The sequence below is a fragment of the Solanum verrucosum genome, unplaced genomic scaffold (assembly GCF_900185275.1).
Source record: "Solanum verrucosum unplaced genomic scaffold, falcon-dt-bn FXZP01000142.1, whole genome shotgun sequence".
Lineage (NCBI taxonomy): Eukaryota > Viridiplantae > Streptophyta > Magnoliopsida > Solanales > Solanaceae > Solanum > Solanum verrucosum.
Genome location: NW_026020259.1, coordinates 839,558 through 862,451, shown reverse-complemented (window position 1 = coordinate 862,451; position 22,894 = coordinate 839,558). Strand labels below are relative to the sequence as shown.

Sequence of the window (22,894 nt, the reverse complement as noted above, 5' to 3'; positions counted from 1 at the left end):
CATTTCTATATTCTATTTTTTGACCGAGGAGTTGTAGGAATTCTTAGGTCCAGAGTAGATGAACATCTACACTAAAGTAAACAAAATCCAGATTAATAAGAAAGGGATTTAGGTATAGATTAAAAATTTGATTTTTTTTAAAAAAAAAATTATTATAAGAACACATTCCTAAATAATAGTAGGAAATAGACAAAATTGATTTCGTAAAGTAATGAAGGCGTGTGCAAAAGAGATTAGGAATATATTGGTCACCATATTATAAGCCACTTGGAAGTGACTAATAATTCAATAAAAATTAGATGAATTATAGTTATTTGCAACTAAATAAAACACACAAGAAAGTAGCAGTGGCTACTATATGAATATAACACGCAACAAGTTAGCAAAGTGTATTATATTGTTTCTTTACTTTGTACAAATAGTCAAGTTTACATTATGTATCCAAACTTTACGTCATTATTATGTATCTTGAAATTCGAAATTTACTGACTGTAACTCAAATAATCAAAATTTCTATTGAGGTGATATATTAAGGAGTTTAAACGCTTTCTATTAATATGTTAATTTATTAAGGGGTAGAAAAACTCACTATCAACCGATTATCTTATGTAGATGGGCCCCAACCATATCTAGACATACCCTTTGATGATTAAGTTTCGCCAGAGAGATTTATTAAGGGGATGAAATGCTTCCTACTAAGATAATATTCATCTTTAGAGCTCGAACTTGACTATTAATTAAGGTTGAATGAGGCTTAACCATCTCGCTATGCCTTTGGTAATTCAGGATTAATTTTTGCAGAGGAAATTTGTTCAGGGGGTCAAACGTTTTCTATCAAAATATTACTTATTTTTAAAGCTCAAAGCCGATCATTAAGGATGAACGAGTTCCAATCATCTCAATTCTGGTGAAACCTTAAGTTAATAGACATGAACCTTTTGATATTTTAGTGATGTCCAATAAAGTTTTCCTTGTTGTAAATTACTTCTCAACAAACCAATTGATAGAAAAACCAAAGAGTTATGATATACTCTAATCACTTGAAAGGAATTTATTAGGTTAGAAGAATAAGTAGTTGATATTTTTTTCTAAAAGCACACAAGAAATGTCTCCCCATTAAATCTGGTTAGTTACAACTATGGCATCTGATGTTTTTTATAAAAAAAATTCTTTATTATTTTTTTATTTTTATAGAAAATCGACAAATAACCATTTTTCAGCCTCTTGTAATTTAAAAAAGAGGTTACTACTATGAACCTTTTAAATTACACGAGTGATATTCTAGAACATTATTTCTGAATTTTATCCGTAAAAATTGAAAGATATTGGCTATTCTTCATATCCTTCAAAATATTTGTCGCACCCAACATGATTTGGGTGTGGAAATGTGGAAGTATGATCCATATTGGATTTGGTCAATCCAACCCGGGTGTTTCAACTACATTTATGGCTAGGGTAAAGTCATAGTGGTGATTGTGACAAAACTCAAAAACTTTGGCTCAAACTTTATATTAGTGTTAAAAAAATATTTAATATGTAAAAAAAAAATCTATCTAGAACTTCGTAAGTAAAGAAAATTGTAATTAAAAACTCATAAACTTAAAATCTTAACTTCACCTGTGAACAAAAATAATAATATTGAAATGGTATTTGGTTTTGTTGAGATTTCATGTGGTAAATATATTAGGAACACTTGCTATTATATGAGATAACTTATGAAGAAAATATTATATATAATAATAGGAACACTTTATTAAATATTATATTATATTATATTTTATTATATATAAATAGAAACACTTTATTATTATATAAGAAATAGCTTATGAAAAATATATTATATATATAGGAACACTTTGCTATAATTAGAGATTACTTATGAACAAATATTAGGAACACTTACTATTATATGAGATAACTTATGAACAAAATATAACTAGCTTTGATTTAACAACTTCAATTAATCATCAAAATATATACTCACATACGTCGTAATATACATTTATTGATTGTATCTTACCCCTATATATCCCCAAATCCAAATTTAAGTAATAATAAATCCGACTTTTAGATCCGCACCCATATGAGATGCCTAGTAACATAGACCTAGTAGTTGATGATGTAAATTACGTATACACTTGTATACTTATTCAATGGAAGGCATCCAACTTGCCACCTACTGAACTTACTTTAGTATAATTTTCAAACCTCAACATTACACGAAAACATTAAAATTTTAACCTTATATTCTTGTACAAAGGCATCAAAAAAATATATTTACTTAGCTAGCCAAAATTCATAAAGAAAGTGACTCAACATGAAGAAAAACTTGTTGAAGAACTTTTCATACATTTGTCTTTCTATTTAGTGTGTTGTTTTAGACAAAACTAGTAAGAAATATACATCCATAAACACCAAACACCCTTCACTACCAAAAAAATCAACAACTACTGAATTTTGCTGTTTAGCTATAAAATTTGGTACGTAGTGCTAATTTGATCAAACATGTCTAGTCTTGGTGGAGGCGACGACATGTCTTCAGCTAGTGATCTTCCATTTTTAGGCCCAAGAAACAACATGGAACTTCAAGAATTTGGAAGAAAACCAAGGCACAATGTCTCTATCACACTAGGTGAGCTATTGAAACGCCTTGGCGACTCTGCTGAGGAAAAAAACCAAGTTCTTGAACTTGGGAATCACTCCAATTATACTACTACTACTCCTTCATCATTTCCCTTTGTTCTTTCCTTTCACAATCTAACCTATAGTGTTAAGGTCAAAAGTAAAATATCACTTCCTAGGTGGTTGAGGAGGGGCGATAAAGACGATGAGTTGTCATCCGATAATAACATGAAGGTGTTGTTGAATGACATATCAGGAGAAGCCAGAGAAGGTGAAATCATGGCTGTTCTTGGAGCTAGTGGATCGGGAAAATCAACGTTGATTGATGCCCTTGCTGATCGAATATCAAGGGAAAGTCTTAAAGGGAATGTTACTTTGAATGGTGAAGTTCTTGAATCAAAGCTTCTCAAGGTTATCTCAGCATATGTTATGCAAGATGATCTTTTGTTCCCAATGTTAACAGTTGAAGAAACACTCATGTTCTCAGCCGAGTTTCGTCTTCCAAGGACTTTATCTAAGTCCAAGAAGAATGCTAGAGTTCAAGCGTTGATCGATCAACTAGGCCTTACAAATGCTGCCAAGACAGTGATTGGTGATGAAGGCCATAGGGGAGTTTCTGGTGGCGAAAGAAGACGTGTTTCTATTGGTATCGACATAATTCATGACCCTATTGTCCTGTTTCTTGATGAACCAACTTCAGGACTTGATTCCACTAGTGCATATATGGTGGTAAAAGTCTTGCAAAGAATAGCACAAAGTGGAAGTATTGTGATCATGTCAATTCATCAACCAAGTTATAGAATTTTGAGTCTTTTGGACCGTTTAATCATCCTTTCGCGTGGACACACGGTCTTGACTAGCCCTCCTTCATGTCTACAACAATTTTTTTCTGATTTTGGGAACCCAATTCCTGAAAATGAAAACAGGATAGAGTTTGCTTTGGATTTCATCAGAGAACTCGAAGGAACTCCAAATGGAACCAAGACTTTGATGGAATTCAATAAAACATGGCAAAGGGAAAGAAACTCAACAACTAGCACCAGCAGCTTTTACAATGGACCAAAACCATCACTTAAAGATGCAATAAGTGCAAGTGTTTCAAGAGGGAAATTAGTCTCAGGAGCAACGAATATCGACCCAAATGTCTCTTCTTCAAACGTTCCAAAATTTGCTAATCCATTTTGGGTAGATATGGTTGTGATAGCCAAAAGATCAATGTTGAATTCCATGAGAATGCCTGAGCTATTTGGTATGCGTTTTGGCGCTGTCGTTGTCACTGGGATTATCCTAGCTACAATATTTTGGAAATTAGACAATTCTCCAAAAGGGGTTCAAGAAAGGTTAGGCTTTTTTGCCTTTGCAATGTCCACAACTTTTTACACTTGTGCTGAAGCCATTCCTGTTTTTCTTCAAGAAAGGTATATTTTCATGAGAGAGACTGCTCATAACGCTTATCGTCGTTCCTCTTATGTTGTTTCACATGCCATTATCTCACTTCCTTCCATATTAGTCCTCTCCATTGCCTTTGCTGTCACAACATATTGGTCAGTTGGACTAGCCGGTGGCGTTTCAGGTTTCCTTTACTTCTTGCTCTTCTTACTTGCCTCATTTTGGGCAGGGAGTTCATTTGTCACATTCCTCTCTGGTGTCATCTACAACATCATGATGGCCTACACAGTCGTGGTCGCGGTCTTAGCTTACTTCTTTCTCTTCAGTGGCTTCTTCATTAGTCGTGATCGAATACCTCCTTATTGGATATGGTTTCACTATATGTCCTTAGTGAAATACCCTTACCAAGGGGTGTTACAAAATGAATTTTCTGATCCCAACAAGTGTTTTGTAAAGGGTGTCCAGCTTTTCGACACCTCGCCATTAAGGGCTGTCCCTGAGGCCTTAAAGATCAAGTTGTTGCAAAACATGAGCAAGACATTGGGAATGAACATAACAAGCACAACATGTTTGACAACTGGATCAGATATATTGAAGCAAAGTGGTGGGACTGACTTGAACAAATGGACTTGTTTTTGGATCACAATTGGTTTGGGATTTTTCTTTAGGATTCTCTTCTATTTTGCTTTGTTGATTGGAAGCAAAAATAAGAGGAGTTGAAAACCTATGTTACTCAGATTCTTCAAAAAAGTCAACGGGTATTTTTGAAGAATCCGATATGGGTGCAATATCAAAAGTGAAGAGTCCATGGGAAAACAAGATGAAGAAAAAAATTAATCTCACCATAAGTTTACTAAGTAGTTCTTTTTTTAATCTTAATTTTAATTGAGTAGCTCTTTTCTCCTATGTTTTCTTAGGCATTATGAATATGCTTATTTTCAAGTGTTCAATATGTTGTTAAATAATGTTCGTCTAGTTGTATTCAGATTTTTAGCTTATGATATTGTTAGTTCCACTATTTTATGGAGAATGTAATTTGTAGATATCCTTCTAACTTATGTTGTTTGATCTCTTCAAAAATGTCATTGGGTGTGCGTTGGATTCTTCAAAAGTAGTGCATTTTTTAAGGATCTGACACGGGTGCGATAACTTTTTTAGAGAGTCCGAGCAACTTAGCTTCTAACCATTTGGTCTATTTGTTTTATAATCATCTGGGATATAAATTCCTCGTTTCAATTTGTTTATCTTGTTTTGACTTAACAGGAAATTTAAGAAAGTGAAGATGACTTTTGAATTTTGTAATTTTAAATCTGTCATTGGAAAGTTGAAACTAAAAAATTGTCAAAAACAAAAAAGAACATTCTTTTTGATAGATTAAACAAAAAAGTAAGATCAACAAATTAAAACAGAGAGAGTATAAGAAATAAACAATACCTTGCTTGACATTGAAACTCAATTTCTCTTAAGCATGATTATATGTTACTTGTGGTAGAAAAAGGTCCTTTTCTTTTTTATATATTGAAAAAAAGTAGGTGGTAATTTGATAGAATGTAGGATGTAATATGGGGTGTCCTTGTCATATATTTGTAAATGGAAATAATTGCTCTTTCAATATAGTCACATCTCTTTTTAAAAGATATTTTAAGTAATCATAAATATAGCATGAAAACATTTTTAAAAAAAATCCACCTCAACTATTTGAATTCAGAGAGATAAACCTAAGCGCTCCAAGCCAAAACAAAAAGGAAAAAGAATGCAACTATGTAATACATTTTCGGATTTTCCTTTCTCTCCAAGCCAAGAGATCACCTTTTTAGTTAACAACGAACCTGCCCTTTACAACGTGTTACCAATTGTATTATATTATTGGTTTAAATCAATGCTTGTTTTAATTCTTATTTAAATTTTATTGTATCATATCATTATGTAATTATGAAAAGTCTTATTTTATATACTGACCAAATTGATGTGATCAAGTTGTCACCTTATGTTTTTCCTTTTTATTTTATCTTTGCTTGTCAGCTAATAATCTATTTCTTGTAGGTTTTGCTTTTAAATTACTCATGTGCTACGTTACGTAATGATGAAAAATGAGATAATCTATTCAAAAAGTATATTCATCAAGACGATACAATACAATACGAAACCTAAGAGGCTAACAACCATCCAAACAATTTTCACTTTGGGCTCAATAAAATGGGCCTATAAACCAAAAACTAATTTTGGGCCTCAATCAATCCTAACCGTCCGATATACAATCACTAAAATCTGAGCCGTTCATTTTCTGTATGTCGGTTCAAGAAAAAGATAACGTTCGATAATAAGAGTTTCTTCGTTTTTCTTTTTACAGGGTTTCGATAAGCAGCCAAAGAAAAGTTACAAAGGAATTTCGCTTATTTGGGTAATTTTATTTTTTTTACCTTGATTAGTTAATTTTAATTGTTCTTTAATTGCCTTAAAATTATTGATTTTTAGGGATTCTTGATTTGTATTGGTGAGAAATTGTGGTGGTTGTTTCTGAAATGTTGTGGGGTTTTTTAGATTCTTTTTATTTTTTTGGGTTTGTGAGTATTCGTGGAATTTTTGTTAGGATTTAGTATAAAGCTGAGATTTTTATCCAATTTTTTGATTTTTTTTTGTTGTGGGGTTGGACTAGGTTAAAAGTGTTGTCATCCTATTATGTGATTTCTAATAGTGAGAAGTTGTGTAGGTTGTTTCCTGTCAACAATTATGAAAAAAGATTGAAGCTTTTGGCTTTGTGCTCTTGAAATTGTTGAATTTAATTGATTGGGATTGGATTGAGTTAGGAGTTATGGTTTCTTGAAATGTGAATTGTGGTGGTTATTCTGTCTATTTTCTTTTTGTGTGCGTGTTTTCTTGTTATGAAATTTGATTGTGAAGTAGCATGATTTCTAGAAATGTGAATTTGTGGTTGGTTCTGATTATGTTGTCGGTTTTCTTGTTAAAAATTTCGGGTGGAAAATTTACTGAGTTTCTATTGATGTGAGTTCTGCATGCTTTTCTTCATTCGTAGTGGTACACCAGTAACTATTTGGCGTTGTAGTACCTTTTGGAAGTTCAAGCTTTCTCAATTCTGAAAAGAAAGTTAAGGCTTAATCATTCTTTGTACATGAAGGAGAAATTTGCTACTAGGAATATGTTAGATTCTTATTATATGGAATGGTTATGGTTGTTTTTACTCGCTGAAAGCTTATGTAAAATTGGTTGTAAGAAGTATACTGTGAGTTGATCTTTTTGAGGTAGGAGATGTCGCTTAGGTTCCATAATTGGTTGAGATATTTCAATACTGTAGCTAAAATCAAACTACTTTGGTTAGATTCTGCTTGAGTTGATGGGAAGTTATCTGAGTTGGATTGTGTAAATTGAATATGTCAGGTTGAATAGGCTTATTATTTTTTTCTGTTTTGAAATTTTAAAGAGCTTAGACACATTCTTGTTTATGCTTGATTATCTTTTGAACTCTTTATTTTTCACTGTTGGATGGGATCTTTTCGCTTCCAAAAGCCTTTCAGTGATTAATTTTGTGCTTAGATAAGTTTTTAACAGGTAATTTTGTTATAGAATAGCTTAGGCTTAATCCATCGGTAGCCCCTTAAAGTTGGCACAATGTTTCACTTAGACACCTCATGTAGGATTCAGTTGCGTCATTTTGACACCTTTTTTAGTATCAGCAAAAATCAGCAAAAACATATAATTGTGTGAATTACACTCGCCCATGACATGTAAAGTGACAAATTAAACGACGACATTTGTCATTTGTGTGAAAAATAATTTTTAAATAATTAATATTGAGTAAAAATTAAAACTGACCCAATGAAACATGATATTTTCCCAAATAAAAGTAAAATAAAATTTAAGCCAACTAAAAGAACCCCTCCCCCGCGATAGTCTTCTCCAAACCACCCTTGATCGCCTTCTCCAAAACCCCCAAACAAACAAATCCCCTTTCTGATTTGTATTTCTGTTTTGGGGTTTGCAAAATAACCCCTGGCTTCCCCCTCTTTGCTTTCTCCAAATTCCTATCCCTTTTTGTAGAAATTACCCACACTTGCATGCTGTGCTTCGTTGAATTCACTCCCTGCAAATTATCGAAATAAGCTTTTATTAATCTTTCTGAAATTCACTTTGTCGTAAATATTAAATTTTCCATGAAAGAATTTTACCAATGAGTTTATTCTTGAATTTTAAAAAAAAAAATTCCGTCATTTTTGTTGAAAAACCTTATTTAACAATGGATGAAATTTAATTTGGTCAAAATGGTGGCTGAAAATGGGGAAGAAGATGAAAAAAATAATTAAAATTAACTAAATAACTCTTTCACGCGCCTATCAATGAGTGGACACACTCATTATGCCATGTAAGCAAAAAGACTCAACGAGTTTCTATATTAGGTGTCTATAATGAACATCTCTCAGTTAAGGTGTCTAAAGGAAACATCGTGCCAACTTTAGTGGGCCACCGATGGGTTATGCCAATAGCTTAATGTACTAGTTTTCATTTCTTGTTTGTTGTATTACCCCAGGATTAGTTCTGCTCTAAATTACTTTTTGGCATGTTTGAATAGGTCTGACACATCTTGTGCTGGGTGATTTATAATGTTTGTGAACGGATTAAGTTATAATATTATATTATCTTCGTTCTGTGCATATTTTCAGTTTGAGAATTGTTCTGTAAAGATGCCTCGTTATGATGATCGGATGGGAAATAGCACTCGTCTCTATGTGGGACACTTGTCTTCACGGACCCGTTCACGTGATCTGGAGCGTGCGTTCAGTAAATATGGGAGGTAATTTTTTTTCTAGATTCTTGGCACATCATGCATTTCTTTGTATAGGCCTAAGGCCATCACAGTGTCACTTGCTTTCTTATTGCTTTTGATACTGCCAGTTGCCATTGAGCAACTGAAATTGCGAAAATTCTGTGGGAAAATTATTATTGTTATAACCATTTAATGTTGTTTGTTGATGTCCTAGAAAACGTTGGGTGATGTTTTCCTTTTATATGTTGGTCTTATGGGATTTTGTTCCATCTACCTTACAGTTCAATGCAATCCTAATTCCTACCCAAGTTGCTTCTTCCGTGAAGGTGCTTCATTTAACAATAATGGAGGGATATTTCTATTTGTCCTGAGATACTTGGCTCCTTAGGGTTGTAGCGTTAGATCTCAAATCGATGGTTCACCTATGCTTGTAAAATTGGACAGGGGTACTGGCGAAATATTTCTGTGCTACTCTTTTTGTCCAATTTCTCATATATTTCTTTTCCTTCATCTGGAAGGGAGTTTTATTCCCCACTGTTCTGTTCAACCAATTTATATGACATACTAAGATCATAGTCGCCTGCTCTGTGTGCCCTTATAATTGTTTGTCATAAAGCTCAAGTTCTTGTTTGTGTTCTGATATTGTACAATAACTCGATGGTTTCCTGTGGGGAACTCCTTAGAAATGCACAGTTGGTTTAGCACACCAGCAGAAAGTCAGTGGAGGTTTACATTTTTAAGTCTCCCATCTGTGTGTTGGAATTTCCTTCCAAGCCTATGTATTGCTCGGGTATATTATCAATTATTATATATAAAGGAAAATGTGTTCCAGATGCTTGTGAGTTTAACTTGAATGATCTTGTTGACGGTTTATAGGCATTTGCCTGGCCTGAAGGTCAATCTTGAGAGGGTGGCCTTGGTGGAATTGATGGGAAGTCTTGCCGGGTTTTAGGGGACTTCGGTGATTCTTTCTATAATGGCCTTGGTGGAGTCTTGCCCGGTTTTAGGAGACTTTGGTGGTCCTTTCTATAATGTCTTTGCGTATTTTTATGGAATTCCCAACAATCTCAAACTGGTGTATAGTTCGTCTTGAGGGGCAAGTGTTCATGAACTTCCTGTGCTTAAGTAAGTAATGATGGCCTTACTGTTTCTGGCAACCATTTCCGCAGAGTACGGGATGTGGACATGAAGCACGACTATGCCTTCGTAGTATGTATCATCTCTCTGTTTTCCCTTTATTATGGTGTTAATATTTTCATTAGTTCCCATTTTGATCCCCCAACCATCCCCGCCAAAAAAACTTTTGTTTGCTACACAATGTGTTTAAACAGGAATTTAGTGATCCTCGAGATGCTGATGATGCAAGATACTATTTAGATGGCCGTGACATTGATGGACGCCGCATAATTGTTGAATTTGCCAAGGGAGTAAGTATTCTACACATGTATTTCCTTGAATTTTCCACTCATCAATTTGCTGTCCTGACTAGTGAATAGGGCTCCAGTAAAGCTGCTAGATAACCTCATTTCTTTCTTTCTCTTTTAACTGCACTTTATTTTCTCTGCCTTTTAAGTTGAATTATTTATATATAGATGCTGAATAAAAAGAGGAAGGCATTTCTTGTTTGAACACATCATCAAATTGCACTGTCCCGGTTTAACGGAAGTGGGCCAATTGTACTTGCATGATCCTATTCACAAAATAATTATGTAAATGAATTAATTGTTGAACTTGGTTTCCTATGATGCATCTCGGCTGATTCTGATATTGGATAATGGTTGTTTCTCTAGGTGCCACGTGGACCAGGCGGTTCGCGCGAGTATCTTGGCAAAGGACCCGCTCCTGGGTCAGGCCGCTGCTTCAACTGTGGCCTTGAAGGTCACTGGGCTCGAGATTGCAAAGCTGGGGATTGGAAGAACAAGTGTTATCGATGTGGAGAAAGAGGTCACATAGAAAGGAAATGCCCAAATAGTCCTAAAAAAGTCAGGTACTTTAACCTCTGTGAAGCAAGTGCCTTCTTTATTTTATGCCCCAAATCTTTTCCTTTTGAGTTTCTTGACTTTGTGGTGTTCATTGCAGTAGACGCAGCTACTCACGGTCGCCTGTTAGGTCAAAGTCACGCTCACGTTCACGTTCTCCTCGTCGAAGTTATAGCAGAAGTCGCAGCTATAGGTGAGTTTTGACACATGTTTAGATGGTATTCATTTTGCTGTGCTATTTGCTCGGGTTGTCCCCATGAATTCACTTGCAGATACTGAAGTCATTATTTGTAAGTTAGAATGTGGCTATCAATATTTGCAAATACTCATCATCAGTAGATGAAAATATTGAAAAATTAGTTTGGGAGTATATCAGGTGAAATTTGTAAAGCTTCTATCCAAGACAGAGCTTCAACTTCCAAATATTTTTTCAGCCTTCAACTTTAGGAACTAAATATGGTGTTCAAACGCTTGAGTAGATATATTTCTGAGCTCTCTCCTTTGTTCTTTCAGTCAATCAAGATCCCCGCCACCAAAGAGAGAACAAGTGGACCAAGTCAAGCTATCAAGAAGCTACAGTAGGAGCCCGGAGCCAAGGAAGGCTAGTCCAAGCCCTCCACCCAAGACTAGGAAGCGCAGCCCAACACCTGAAGAGGGAAGCCCGATGGAAGCAAAGAGCCCTCCTTCACCAATGAGAGAAGAAGGTGCCTATAGCCAAAGCCCCAGAGAGAGAAGCGTGAGTCCTTCAAGTCCTAGAAGGGATAGCCCAGCTCCTCGAAAGTATGATGATGACAGCCCTGCTGAAGCTAATGGTGGAAGTCGAAGCCCGAGTCCCAAGTACCGGAGGAACCATGCAGATGAAGATGATGAGGATGAAGGTGAGTTTCGTAATCAACGCTCCGGTAGAGAGAGCCAATCACCTTGAAACTTATGGTGGTATCTTTCTGAATGCATTTTGTGAAGGCTGGACCTTGTGTGGACTAATGAGATGTTACTTGAAAGAATCAGACTTGCATCTATATTTGGGATTATTATATGCTAGTACAATGCTTGGTATTTGATGAATACTAGACTAGCCATTGAACAATATAAAACCTGTTCAAACAATGAAATTACAAAGTCTCTGGTGAAATTCTCAATGACAAGTTTGCTGGCGTCTTGATGCATATACATTCTTCATATTTGAGAACCAACGATATATTTCACTTATTTTGGGTCTTCAAAGTTGAAAGTAAAGTAATAGAAGGTTCTCTATCCCATCAACTACGTAAGTTTTAACGTTAGTACTCTTCCTCTATGAGCGAGACTTCGTGATACCTTTTGTTCCGTGAACACTCCACCGCTGAATGATTCACATATTTGATCAATTGAGTGTCTTTTTATGCCTTAATTTAGCTTTATGAATCAACAAATCAAAGAGAGAATTCATTACCATAAGTTTAGTTTTCTCATCCTTTCCATATGCAATGTTATATTTGGCAGGAGAATGGCACAAGAGGAAGCCAAAGTGGCAAAATTTGAAATACATTATCCACTTTGATTGTACGAGAAACTTTCGAGCATTTGGCGATTTTAGATGTATTAATATGATCGTGACTCCTTATATTGATGAATCATTTTTTTAATAAAAGAAGATTATATAAACACTTATGTAAGATCTCATTAAGAATTTGTCTTGATATATTTAGAGCCCGTTTGGATTGGCTTAAAAGTCGGTCAAACCTACTTTTAAGTCAGTTTTTGACTTCTGAAAATGTATGACAAATATAAAAAATGACTTAAAATAAGTCAGAAACCAAAAGTAGGTATCCCCTACTTTTTATTTTTTGACTTAAAAGCCATTTCAGTTTGATTTTTTATTTTTGACTTAAAAGGTACTTTTTTTAAACCAATCCAAACAGGCTCTTAATCGATGCATATTACCATCAAATGAGGCATAAATTCACCCTTGAACTTGTCTCGAAAAGTCAGTTACACGCTTAAACTATCATGTCGATCTATTACACACCTTTACTATTTAAAAATGATTTTTTTTACCCCCTAAAATTGATGTGGCAAAAAAAAAAAAGCGCGTTTGACATTAAATAAAGTAAACTTTTTACTATCACCCTACCCCCACCCTCCATCCCCCACCCAACGCCTCTTCTTCTTCTTCTTCTTTATTTGTTTTCATCATTTTTTCATATCCAATTTCCATCCACCCCACTATACCTCCACCAAAATCCTCTCCCCCACCCCTCCATCATATCCTATTTTAATGCTTATTCGATTTCACCATTTTCATTATATTTGATTTTTCTCTTCGGCTTTGTTGGTGATTGATAAAATTGATGATTAAGTTTAAAAAATAAAATATAATGATGGATTTGTTGGCGTGGGGTGACAAAGAAGCAGGAATTGAAGGTGGTGAAGAAGAAAAAATTGATATTGACAATGGTGGTAGCGATATTTGGTGGTGGGTTTGTACCTTTTGATGGTAATGATGTAATTTCGGTGATGAGTTTGTTTATGGGTGTCAAATTTTGTTGTGGATCTTTCTAACTTTTGTGGGGATAATGGTGATAGTATGATTTCGATGGTGGATTTGATCGTAGGTGGTGAAATTTATGGGGACTATTTTGATTTTCATGGTGAAATATATAGATTTGGTAGTAATATGGCGGCAATGAGGTTTCATTGTGGTGTTCATTGAAGAAGAAATAATTGAATGATAGGGAGAATTTTAGTTAAAATTTGACATGACATCTGATGTGGCAGTGACATGACATTGTTGTGGCCCAAATGTGATACACCTCCCATTATGCGAGTGGTGCTACTAGTCTTAGGGGTAATAGGTCATTATATTAGTTTAAACGTGTAACTGACTTTTCGAAACAAGTTCGAGGGTGAATTTATGCATTTTCCCTATTGGCAATAGGACTAAACAATAATTAATTATTTTTTAAAAATCAAATTTACACAAAATAAAGTAATTCCTTTTGACTATATATGCAAAAAAATAATTTAAAAAAGGACAAAATATAAACATCTGAAAGGGCTATTTCTGCAAAGAATTTATATGGCGCCAATGACCCAATCAATCCATAAGAAATCCAAATGTCTCATTCGCTGTCTACGGTGACTCTGCCGCGTTTCGCCACCGTCATCACGGCGGCGAAGCAGCCACGTCAGAGACCAAACGCGAAAACCCAAAGCGGCAAGCAAAAGACAACAACCACCATCACTCCAGGTGTACCGGCGGCCACCGCCATGAAGACAATGTCAGGATTTAACAGCAGAAACAAAGAACCGACGTGGCAGTGTGTCCAGAACTGTGGTGCCTGCTGCAAACTAGAAAAAGGGCCAAATTTTCCTTCCGCTGAAGAAATTTTCGATGACCCTTCTGATATTGAGGTATTTGTTTTCATAATTTTGAGTTTAAATTATGTGGGTATTATGAATATGATGGTTTTATACTACATTTATCATATTTTATAAGCTATTTGAATGGAGTTTGATCCTTTATTATGTTGGTTTTGAGCTTGGATAAAGGAGGAGGGTTGTTATAGAAGCTGGAAGCTAATGTAAAACTTGTCAATTCATTATGAATCGTCATAAGTATGACATGAGCTTAGTTAAAAGAAGTGGGGATTTGTATAGACGACCCTAACTTGTTTGGGACTGAGACCTAGTTGTTGTCGAGCTAGCTTTTCACCCTCAAATTCAAAAATGTGGATGCAAAATGCTATCCTACTTTGTTGTTACGTAGCAGTAGAAGCTTGCTTATGCTGCTTTGGTGGCACTTTTTCGCCCTCTCTTTACTCTAGATAGGAGCGCTAGTGGACACGGGGGGCGAAGTGTGTTGGTTTGTAATGGGAGGAAAGATACCACTACTACACCTCTTTGCTGGACTGCTGGTGCGAACATAGTGGTCTCCACCAGGATCAGGAACGTATTCAAATTTGGATCTTGACATGTCGGTGGTTTTTAACCGTAGGCATTTTGTCGGGATGTTGATGGGCTTATCATGAATTAGGTTGGATGGCTGGTGGTTTCGGGATCCCGTAGAAAATGCTTCTTTTATGTTGTAGTAAAGTATCAAGATATGATTGAATTTAGTAAGATTAGATAAGTTAGAGTATTTGATTTTCAGAGATAAGTGGTTAAACTGAATTTGAGTTCTTAAAAGTTGTCATTTAAGTAATAGATTTTGTGCAACATATTTTCGGATTCCGAAATGAAAAGACAATTATATGAAGTTTGAAGCTTTTATATGTGGATTTTCCTTCTCAGTTATTCAACAGCTTGGTGGGTTCTGATGGATGGTGCATACATTTCGATAAGAGCACAAGAAAATGCTCCATTTATGCTGGTGAAACTTACTTTTTTTCCTGTTGGAGTTTGGAGATATCATTATTTATCTTCTTTTTGCTTTTGTTATGTTGGTGAATTTCTTCTCTTTGCTTTAGATCGTCCCTACTTTTGTCGGGTTGAACCGGACATCTTTGAGATACTGTATGGGATTGAAACGAAAAAGTTCAACAAGGAAGCTTGCAGGTAATTCATTGATATTTTCTCATATACTCCTAGCCTGCCTTTCGACTTTGTGAAAGTCTGAAGTCTTCTCCAGTGAAATTCTATTCGATACTGATGTTTTGATTAAAGAAATGATTCGATTGTAGTTGTTGCATAGACACAATTAAAGCGGTGTATGGATCAACCTCAAAGGAGTTGGAGAATTTCAATGCTGCAATATGGAGTTCAACTTAGTTCTGCATTCTATTTCATGAGGTAGCTTCTCTTTTCCTTTGGTGCACTAGATTTTAGTTCAAGGTGCTTAAGTCGTCAGGATGCTTTTACTGTCTTGACAGATCCCGAATTTCGGGGTATAATTAGTGAATTTCTTAATATATGGGTTCCTACAACAATATCAAGTTAATATATATATAAATAACTTGGTTCACAATCAAATATTTATAGATTTCTAGTGATTTTCTTACTATATGTATACAGGGTATACACAAAAGCTACTGAGTTCCTGTGAACTCATATATTGTACGCTGTCTCCACCTCTGATAACAGATGTCGACTTTCGCACCCAAATTGATAAATTGCTAGTCTCTTTTGTGAGCTTGTCTAATTTGCTTCTCTCAAGATGTTGGAGTTTACATGAGAAGTTATAGGCTTTTTTAATCATCTTCATATTCTGAGTTTCAGGTGAATCATTTTGGTGGTTTTCTCTGTCGATCAGCGTTTGCAGCCTGTTGCAGTTGCTAGGCAGATCGATGAACCATCATAGTTGTCATTTTTATATAATTTTCTATCGCAATCAGTTCTATGCGTGCATAATGAACTGGTGCGCTGCACTTGGATCTGGAATACTCAAAAGTTGATGGGAAATCGCAAATTTAAAGAGTATGGAGATCTTTTGGCTAGGCAGATCGATGAATCATCATAGTCGATGGACAATGTTGGTGATTTATCCCGGGATCGTCTTCTCTAAAGGATTAGAATACAGTGAGACAGTAGCTTCCATGAGTAGACCTATGTTTTCTAATGTCAGATTTCATTGTATGGCCAATCTTTTACCAGAATTTGTGGGAGAAGACTTTGCTTTATATAAAAAAATTCAGTTTATTCATCTTTTTGTATCCTTTATACAACTATGGCCTATACTTTGCTGTTTTCTTAAGTTCCTTGGATGTAAAAATCACTACTATAGGTCTTTGATGAAAAGAGTTTTTTTATCCAATTTTTTTTTTAGGAACATCCGTAATGACTTACTGAGTGATATCCATGGCATCTATAGGATCCACGCCACTCCTTATATGGTTTAGGGGTTACAAAATAAGAATTAGAATTTTCTCATTTTTTTTCTATGTTATAGTCCATGAATTTTCAAAATATGACCCACATGATTTTTTTATCCAAAATTTTAAGGGACCATCTGTAATTGACTTAGCGAACGATCCACTCATAAGAATATAATTCTTTTTGCAATTTTTTGTATGTATTCCATTAATTTTTGGGAATATAATTGACAAGATTTTTTTAACCCAATTTTTTTTTAGAATCATCTTTAATGACCTAGTGAACAATATCTATAAGATCCACCCACTTCTTTTAATGTTTAGATGTCACAAAACATGAATTAAGGAATTTCTCAATTTCCATGTGTATTAGTCCATGAATTTCTAGAAATTGGACCGGTCAAATTTTTTTGAACCAAAATTTAAAGAACCATCCATAATAACCTAGTGAACGATATCCATAGCCTCCACATAATCCGCACCACCTTTTTTCATCATGTAGCGGTCATGAAACATGAACTCATGATTTTCTCAATTTTTCATGTGTATTAGTTCATGAATTTTTGGAAATAGACTAATTAGATTTTTGAACCAAATTTTTTCTTAGACCGTGCATTAATGACCTAGTAAACGGTACCCATAGCCTCTTTATGATCCGCACCACTTTTTTTAGCGTTTACGGATCACAAAATATAACTTTGAAATAAACCGTCTTGTAAAACAAACTAATAAACCTCCTCAGTAAATTTGCCTCAATTTTAGCCATTTGTATTTGTATTGTATCTGTGTTGGGTACTATAAAGTAAGAATATTTGAATGATGTAACAGGATTATCTCCCTGATGTATGCCAGGAAGAATCTGCCATATCATTGTAAGAATCTCATATCTACTCCCACGTTAATTTTCATGGGGAAAATACGCTTGATGAACTAGCTTTTGGAGTTGAATTAAGCTCAAAATTGTGCATCTTCTCTACATTACTATTCACCAGAATCAGTTTCTTCTACACTAAAACTTCTCATGTGATCCACCAAAACATCCACCAAACTAGCAATCGATTTAATATGTCCCATCGATATATCTTCAGCAGTAAATCGAAACACTTGATTGCTTATCTCGATCCAACTATAACCAGGATCCCGTTTAAGTCCATTGTCTTTCATCAACTTCTGCATTCTAGCAGCCTGATCCCAGTATCCTAAACGAGCGTATAAATTTATCAGCTGCAGATGGGTAGACGTGGACCATGGTTCCAGTGCAAGCCTATTCTCTGCAGCCTCAATCCCCAACCGAAAGTTCCCCTGAAGCCTACACGACATAAGCAAGGAACCCCAGATAACACCATTTGGTCGAATTGGCATCTTCTTGATAAACTCACGAGCCTCTTCTAATAAACGTGCTCGTCCAAGAAGATCCACGATACATGAATAATGATCTACCTCAGGCTTCACACCATAATCAACCATCGAGTTAAAGTAAGACATGCCTTCTTTAACAAAACCAGCATGACGGCAAGAAGACAACACCCCAAGGAAAGTAATGGAATCAGGCCTCACTTCTTGCTTCTTCATTTCCTCAAAAAGTTCAATAGCTTGAATAGCATGTCCTTGCTGTCCATATCCACAGATCATCGAGTTCCACGACACCAAATCTTTACTCTTCGTATTATCAAAAATGCACATAGCATCCTTTACTTCCCCACATTTACTATACATTGATAAAATCGCATTTGCAACATGTACATAGGACTCAAAACCCATAACAATTATCTGGCAGTGAATACTTCTTCCATGACCAAAACATCCACTACCCATACACACGCTCAACAAGCTCGTAAACACGAATTCATTAACCTTCAACCCCAACCCCATCATACCCTTATACAGCTTCAAGCACATACCCAACTCATTCTCCTTCGCAAAACCATTTAACATAGCACTCCAAGACACAACATTTCTCACAGACATTTCATCAAACACTTGGTACGCATCTACAATTCCTCCAAAATTACTATAAAAAGTGATCAAAGAACTACCAATATACACATTGGATAAAAACCCATTAACAATCACCAAACAATGAACTTGAATCCCTACATTAAAAACCCTTTTCGATGCACACAAACTCATAGCATTCGATACTAAACTAACCCCAATTTTACACCCTTCTTTATGAAATCTAAATAACAATGAGACTGAATCTTCTTCCTTTGAATACGAAAAAGAGTTATCTCTATCCAATGGGTGTTTACAATTTTGCACAGAACCTGTTTGAAGAAAGTCCTCAATGAGTTTAACACAGTTTTGGTGATTCTTGATCACATTTTGCTTTGGAGCTAAGATATCAAGAAATCTCTGGCCCTTCAATGGCCTCTTTATCTTTGTGAGTGGCAAATTTTTTCTCATACCATAACGAAAAAGGAGATTGTTCATTTCTTCTTATTCCGAACTGTTATGAACCAAGTCCAACCCAATAGGAATACCAAGATCACACAAATAGTGTTGGGCTGGCAAGACCTATTGGGCTGAGAACAAGCAATTGGGCCAGACTATGTTTGGGATTCGGGTTGATAAATACGACTTGGGAGAGCAAATTGGACTGATGCAAATTGTGAAAGAAGTTGTCTGTTACTCTCATCTTTTATCTTCTTCTGTATCTCATCTCTATCTTCTTCTTCTTAATTGTTCTTCCTTACCAGTTGTTATTTTCTTGTAATTCCAGTCAGTGATTGCAATACTACAAAAGTTCCCTTGGTTATTATTGAGTTTGTTACATTGGTGCTTTCATCGACGTACTCTAATGGAAGTTGTCGTTTTAGATCGATTTAATGGCAACGCTGATCCAGAGGACTGGATTTCTAGGGCAGAACGATATTTCACTTTTCTGGGCTTCTCCGAGGAATATTGGCTACCTCTTCCTTCCTTATATCTCGATGGTGAGGCCCTCGAGTGGTTCCGTTGGTTGTTTCGCAACAAACAGTTTTTTGATTGGAATCATTTAAAGGAAAAATTAGCATTGCGTTTTCAGAAAGGAACCTATACAGAGTCTTCTGGGGTGGATGCTCAAATTACCAGTATTCTCGCTTTGCTTCAGAAGATCGAGGACAAATATGCATTTACATCTCAACAGGTTGTAGTAGAAGATACTGGGATTTGTACTCCTACAGTCTTTAGCGGAGAGACGACGTCTCCTTCAACCGAAGAAAACTCAAGCCCTGTGGATTATATTGAGGGTCATCCAGAACTGTTAGACACATCTATCCCTGACCATTCAGGTCATGTGGACTATGTGTTCGATGAAATGTCTAATGGAGTTTTCACCAAAGAAGTGGCAGAAACTTCTCCTGCCTCTATCGTTGTAGCTGATTTGAACCATATTCAGTCGCCTAAGGAGTTCGACAAATGTTTTCGTAGTTACTGCCCCATCGTAGTCGCAAAGGTGCAACCCGATACTCCATTCAAAATGCTTGATGAACAAGCATCAGATCCTAAACACAGTGAAGTCCAACTGCTCGATGAAGGTTCCCCAAAAGATATGTCAAAGAGGTATGTTACTGCTAAGTCTCTGGATCGTGGCTTGAGTAAGCAGAAAATTGAATTTGAGACATTTGACGACAAGTCTCTTGCTGAGTTTCTCGTGGAGCCTGAGACAATTGAGAAGCTATATCTTGATGATTTTTTTATGGAGAGCGAGGATAGCAGTCCACGAAGTAACTTGCCTTCGGATGGATTGCTTGTTGTGGAGCATGGAAAGTTTAGTGATGAATTCAGTGCTCGCAATATTTTGTGTCAATTTTTATTTAATCATGGTGATATTGCCGTTATTCATGGAACTGCAACATATCTTTGTATATGGGATCTGGGTATAAGTTTCAAGTTTAAGGCTCTCATAGGTACAGTGAACACGAAGCCACCATTATTGTTGGGCTCTATTGGTACTTTTGGCTTCATTGTTTATGCTAACTCCGTCACTCAAGTGTGGGATCCCGGACAACAAAGGTGCATGCATTCTCCAATTTTGCTATTTTTCTTTGCATTGACAGCAGTTACCTCTTTGAATTTTAATTCTCGGGACACTTTTGCTAAGTGGGCAATTGCATACAAGATGGTAGTGATGGAATTAAAAGTGGATGATACATGCGCTGAGGTGAACCGTGTGTTTGAGGACAGTTCTCAAAGAGTTTTATCGAGAGAGATACAATCAATTGCACCTCTGGATATTATATGTCTTCCCAAATTATTTCGATTCCTGCAACAACTACTAGCACAACTAATTTTTGTTCTCCAAGCTCCAAAGAGTAAGATAAGGTATGCAGCAATAGGAGGTGATGTCTGTTCACGAAAGAAAATAGTTGAGCATACTGTATCTGCTTATTTAGCATGTCTACAAGGCTGCATCAAGACTATGGTAGACTCGATTGAGCAGGAGTTGTGTAATTTCTCTACGCTTGAGGAGATCATGGTTTTCTTTGGCGCTCAAGGTGTACCAGCTAGTTATGCTATAGAGATTGAAAGTGAGCTTGAATTTTTGAAAGGTGCTTCAATTGTTGATGCTTATGTTGTTCACAAGTCAATGCTCGAGAAGAGTAAAAGTAATTCTATCTTGAGTAGTTGGGGGAAGTTTATAACTACTACGAGACTTATGTGCTATCTTGCCCATTTCGGTGGCCATAGACTTGTTGAAGAGCGCATTGTAGCACAACAGATTCAGCTTGCAGAGCTTAGAAAAACATCCGGTGCAGCCATGATACTGCCTCTCCTCGCAAGCTCTCAAGCCCTTCTTGCTATAATTCTTCAACAGAAACATCATTATCTCTCCCTTCTCTGTGAAACACCTATGGAGGTAAACAAGAAGTGTAGATTGAGGGATTCTGAATCATTTTCCTATCTCCAACAATCTTATTGCTATGAAATAATAGCATGTATTACTTCTGCTCATGATTCTGTTAATATAAAAGAGGTATTGAAAATTGCTTGGCTTGGCAAAAGAGAGCAGATGAAATTGTTTAGAGTTGTGGCCTTTGTTATGATTTTTGGTAATATGGAATTCTTTGAAGGCAATGAATTTGTTTCCTCAATTCTGCAATTTGACAGTGTTTGGTTTATACTTCGCACCACTATTGCAGCTCTCTACACACACTTGAGTCTTGGAAGATTCAATATTATATTGTCCGTGTGGCTCTACTCGAACCTTGAGGACAAGGTTCTTATTGAGGACGAAAGTATTGTTATGAACCAAGTCCAACCCAATAGGAATACCAAGATCACACAAATAGTGTTGGGCTAGCAAGACCTATTGGGCTGAGAACAAGCAATTGGGCCAGACTATGTTTGGGATTCGGGTTGATAAATACGACTTGGGAGAGCAAATTGGACTGATGCAAATTGTGAAAGAAGTTGTCTATTACTCTCATCTTTTATCTTCTTTTGTATCTCATCTCTATCTTCTTCTTCTTAATTGTTCTTCCTTACCAGTTGTTATTTTCTTGTAATTCCAGTCAGTGATTGCAATACTACAAAAGTTCCCTTGGTTATTATTGAGTTTGTTACACGAACTAAATTTGAAAGTCATATTTTGACCCATATGTTTTTGAATACAGCTAATAACCAACGAATTACAAGTGTTTTTTTTTTTTGTAACTGTGGATTTTAATGAGAACTTAATAAGTCGATCCACCTATAGATTAGTGGAGTTGTTTCTGTTTTTTTTGTTGTTGTTGAATCTTTTTCACCACTGATAGCCTGATAGGTAATTTGATAAGCCAAATGATTACTTTTCGTGTTTCAAAATACGATGAACCAACATGTTAACTAATTGATAACTATAAATTGAGTCGTATTTATTTAGAGAATTATTAGTTTCATCTTTCAACCTTAAAAACCTTTTCAACTTTCTTTGGCGCTAAAGATCAATGACTAGTTAACCAGGAAGACAACTATTCTTTTGGACGAGAAGAGTGAATCTCGATCCAGGGTGAGAAGCCAATAGGAAGCTTGTTATGGGGATGACACCTATGTACTTGATTAATTGAACTTAAAACACCCTCAATTTTGTAATATGAGTAAAATACACTTCTAAATTCTTGCCATGTTTAGAGGTGTTTTTAACACTTATCTCGATTTTTTATGAAGAGCCTCATGCTTCTAAAGACTTTGAGATCATTTGCTTTGTTATGTGGTAGATCGGGAATGTATCTAGGTTTAGTTAGTAAAGTAAATAGATGTTTTTGAGATTGTCAATAGTTAAAGGACAAAACTAATAATTTGAACCAAATGCTGAGTGTTTTCAATACTTCTCTCAAGTTTATTTTAGTGTTAACCGTTTAGTGACATTT

The 22,894-nt window shown here is 35.7% G+C and overlaps 4 protein-coding genes across 6 annotated transcripts; 3 read left to right on the top strand and 1 right to left on the bottom strand.

Moving 5' to 3' along the window:
• Nucleotides 1-2,461: 2,461 nt before the first annotated feature.
• LOC125833479 (ABC transporter G family member 20-like) lies at nt 2,462-4,738 on the top strand. Its single transcript, XM_049512647.1, has one exon. It carries the CDS (start codon nt 2,506-2,508, stop codon nt 4,729-4,731), a length of 2,226 nt encoding a protein of 741 aa, XP_049368604.1. The 5' UTR covers nt 2,462-2,505; the 3' UTR covers nt 4,732-4,738.
• Nucleotides 4,739-6,353: 1,615 nt separating this feature from the next.
• LOC125833384 (serine/arginine-rich splicing factor RS2Z33-like) lies at nt 6,354-11,933 on the top strand. 3 transcript variants are annotated; one of them, XM_049512524.1, is made up of 7 exons: nt 6,354-6,412; nt 8,688-8,818; nt 9,668-10,000; nt 10,123-10,218; nt 10,582-10,778; nt 10,871-10,963; nt 11,284-11,933. In XM_049512524.1, exons 3-7 carry the CDS (start codon nt 9,977-9,979, stop codon nt 11,693-11,695), a joined length of 822 nt encoding a protein of 273 aa, XP_049368481.1. In that variant the 5' UTR covers nt 6,354-6,412; nt 8,688-8,818; nt 9,668-9,976; the 3' UTR covers nt 11,696-11,933. The 3 variants fall into 3 exon arrangements, with proteins under 3 accessions (XP_049368481.1, XP_049368480.1, XP_049368479.1); XM_049512523.1 differs by having other exon boundaries at nt 6,360-6,412; nt 9,961-10,000; nt 10,874-10,963; XM_049512522.1 differs by having other exon boundaries at nt 6,360-6,412; nt 9,961-10,000.
• Nucleotides 11,934-13,830: 1,897 nt separating this feature from the next.
• On the top strand, nt 13,831-16,390 carry LOC125833380 (uncharacterized). Its single transcript, XM_049512517.1, has 5 exons — nt 13,831-14,163; nt 15,043-15,121; nt 15,219-15,306; nt 15,432-15,540; nt 15,967-16,390. Exons 1-4 carry the CDS (start codon nt 13,867-13,869, stop codon nt 15,517-15,519), a joined length of 552 nt encoding a protein of 183 aa, XP_049368474.1. The 5' UTR covers nt 13,831-13,866; the 3' UTR covers nt 15,520-15,540; nt 15,967-16,390.
• A 1,150-nt stretch (nt 16,391-17,540) lies between these two features.
• On the bottom strand, nt 17,541-18,992 carry LOC125833372 (pentatricopeptide repeat-containing protein At2g37320). Its single transcript, XM_049512512.1, has one exon. It carries the CDS (start codon nt 18,990-18,992, stop codon nt 17,541-17,543), a length of 1,452 nt encoding a protein of 483 aa, XP_049368469.1.
• Nucleotides 18,993-22,894: the final 3,902 nt, after the last annotated feature.

Bases quoted from the DNA above. Each gene is read 5' to 3' on its own strand.
- LOC125833479 (XM_049512647.1), top strand. From the start codon at position 2,506: ATGTCTAGTCTTGGTGGAGGCGACGACATGTCTTCAGCTAGTGATCTT.
- LOC125833384 (XM_049512522.1), top strand. From the start codon at position 8,709: ATGCCTCGTTATGATGATCGGATGGGAAATAGCACTCGTCTCTATGTG. The intron at 8,819-9,960 runs GTAATTTTTTTT...CCATTTCCGCAG, and splicing joins GCGTTCAGTAAATATGGGAG to AGTACGGGATGTGGACATGA. The intron at 10,219-10,581 runs GTAAGTATTCTA...TTGTTTCTCTAG, and splicing joins TTGTTGAATTTGCCAAGGGA to GTGCCACGTGGACCAGGCGG.
- LOC125833380 (XM_049512517.1), top strand. From the start codon at position 13,867: ATGTCTCATTCGCTGTCTACGGTGACTCTGCCGCGTTTCGCCACCGTC. The intron at 14,164-15,042 runs GTATTTGTTTTC...TTTCCTTCTCAG, and splicing joins ATGACCCTTCTGATATTGAG to TTATTCAACAGCTTGGTGGG. The intron at 15,122-15,218 runs GTGAAACTTACT...TCTTTGCTTTAG, and splicing joins AAAATGCTCCATTTATGCTG to ATCGTCCCTACTTTTGTCGG.
- LOC125833372 (XM_049512512.1), bottom strand. From the start codon at position 18,992: ATGAACAATCTCCTTTTTCGTTATGGTATGAGAAAAAATTTGCCACTC.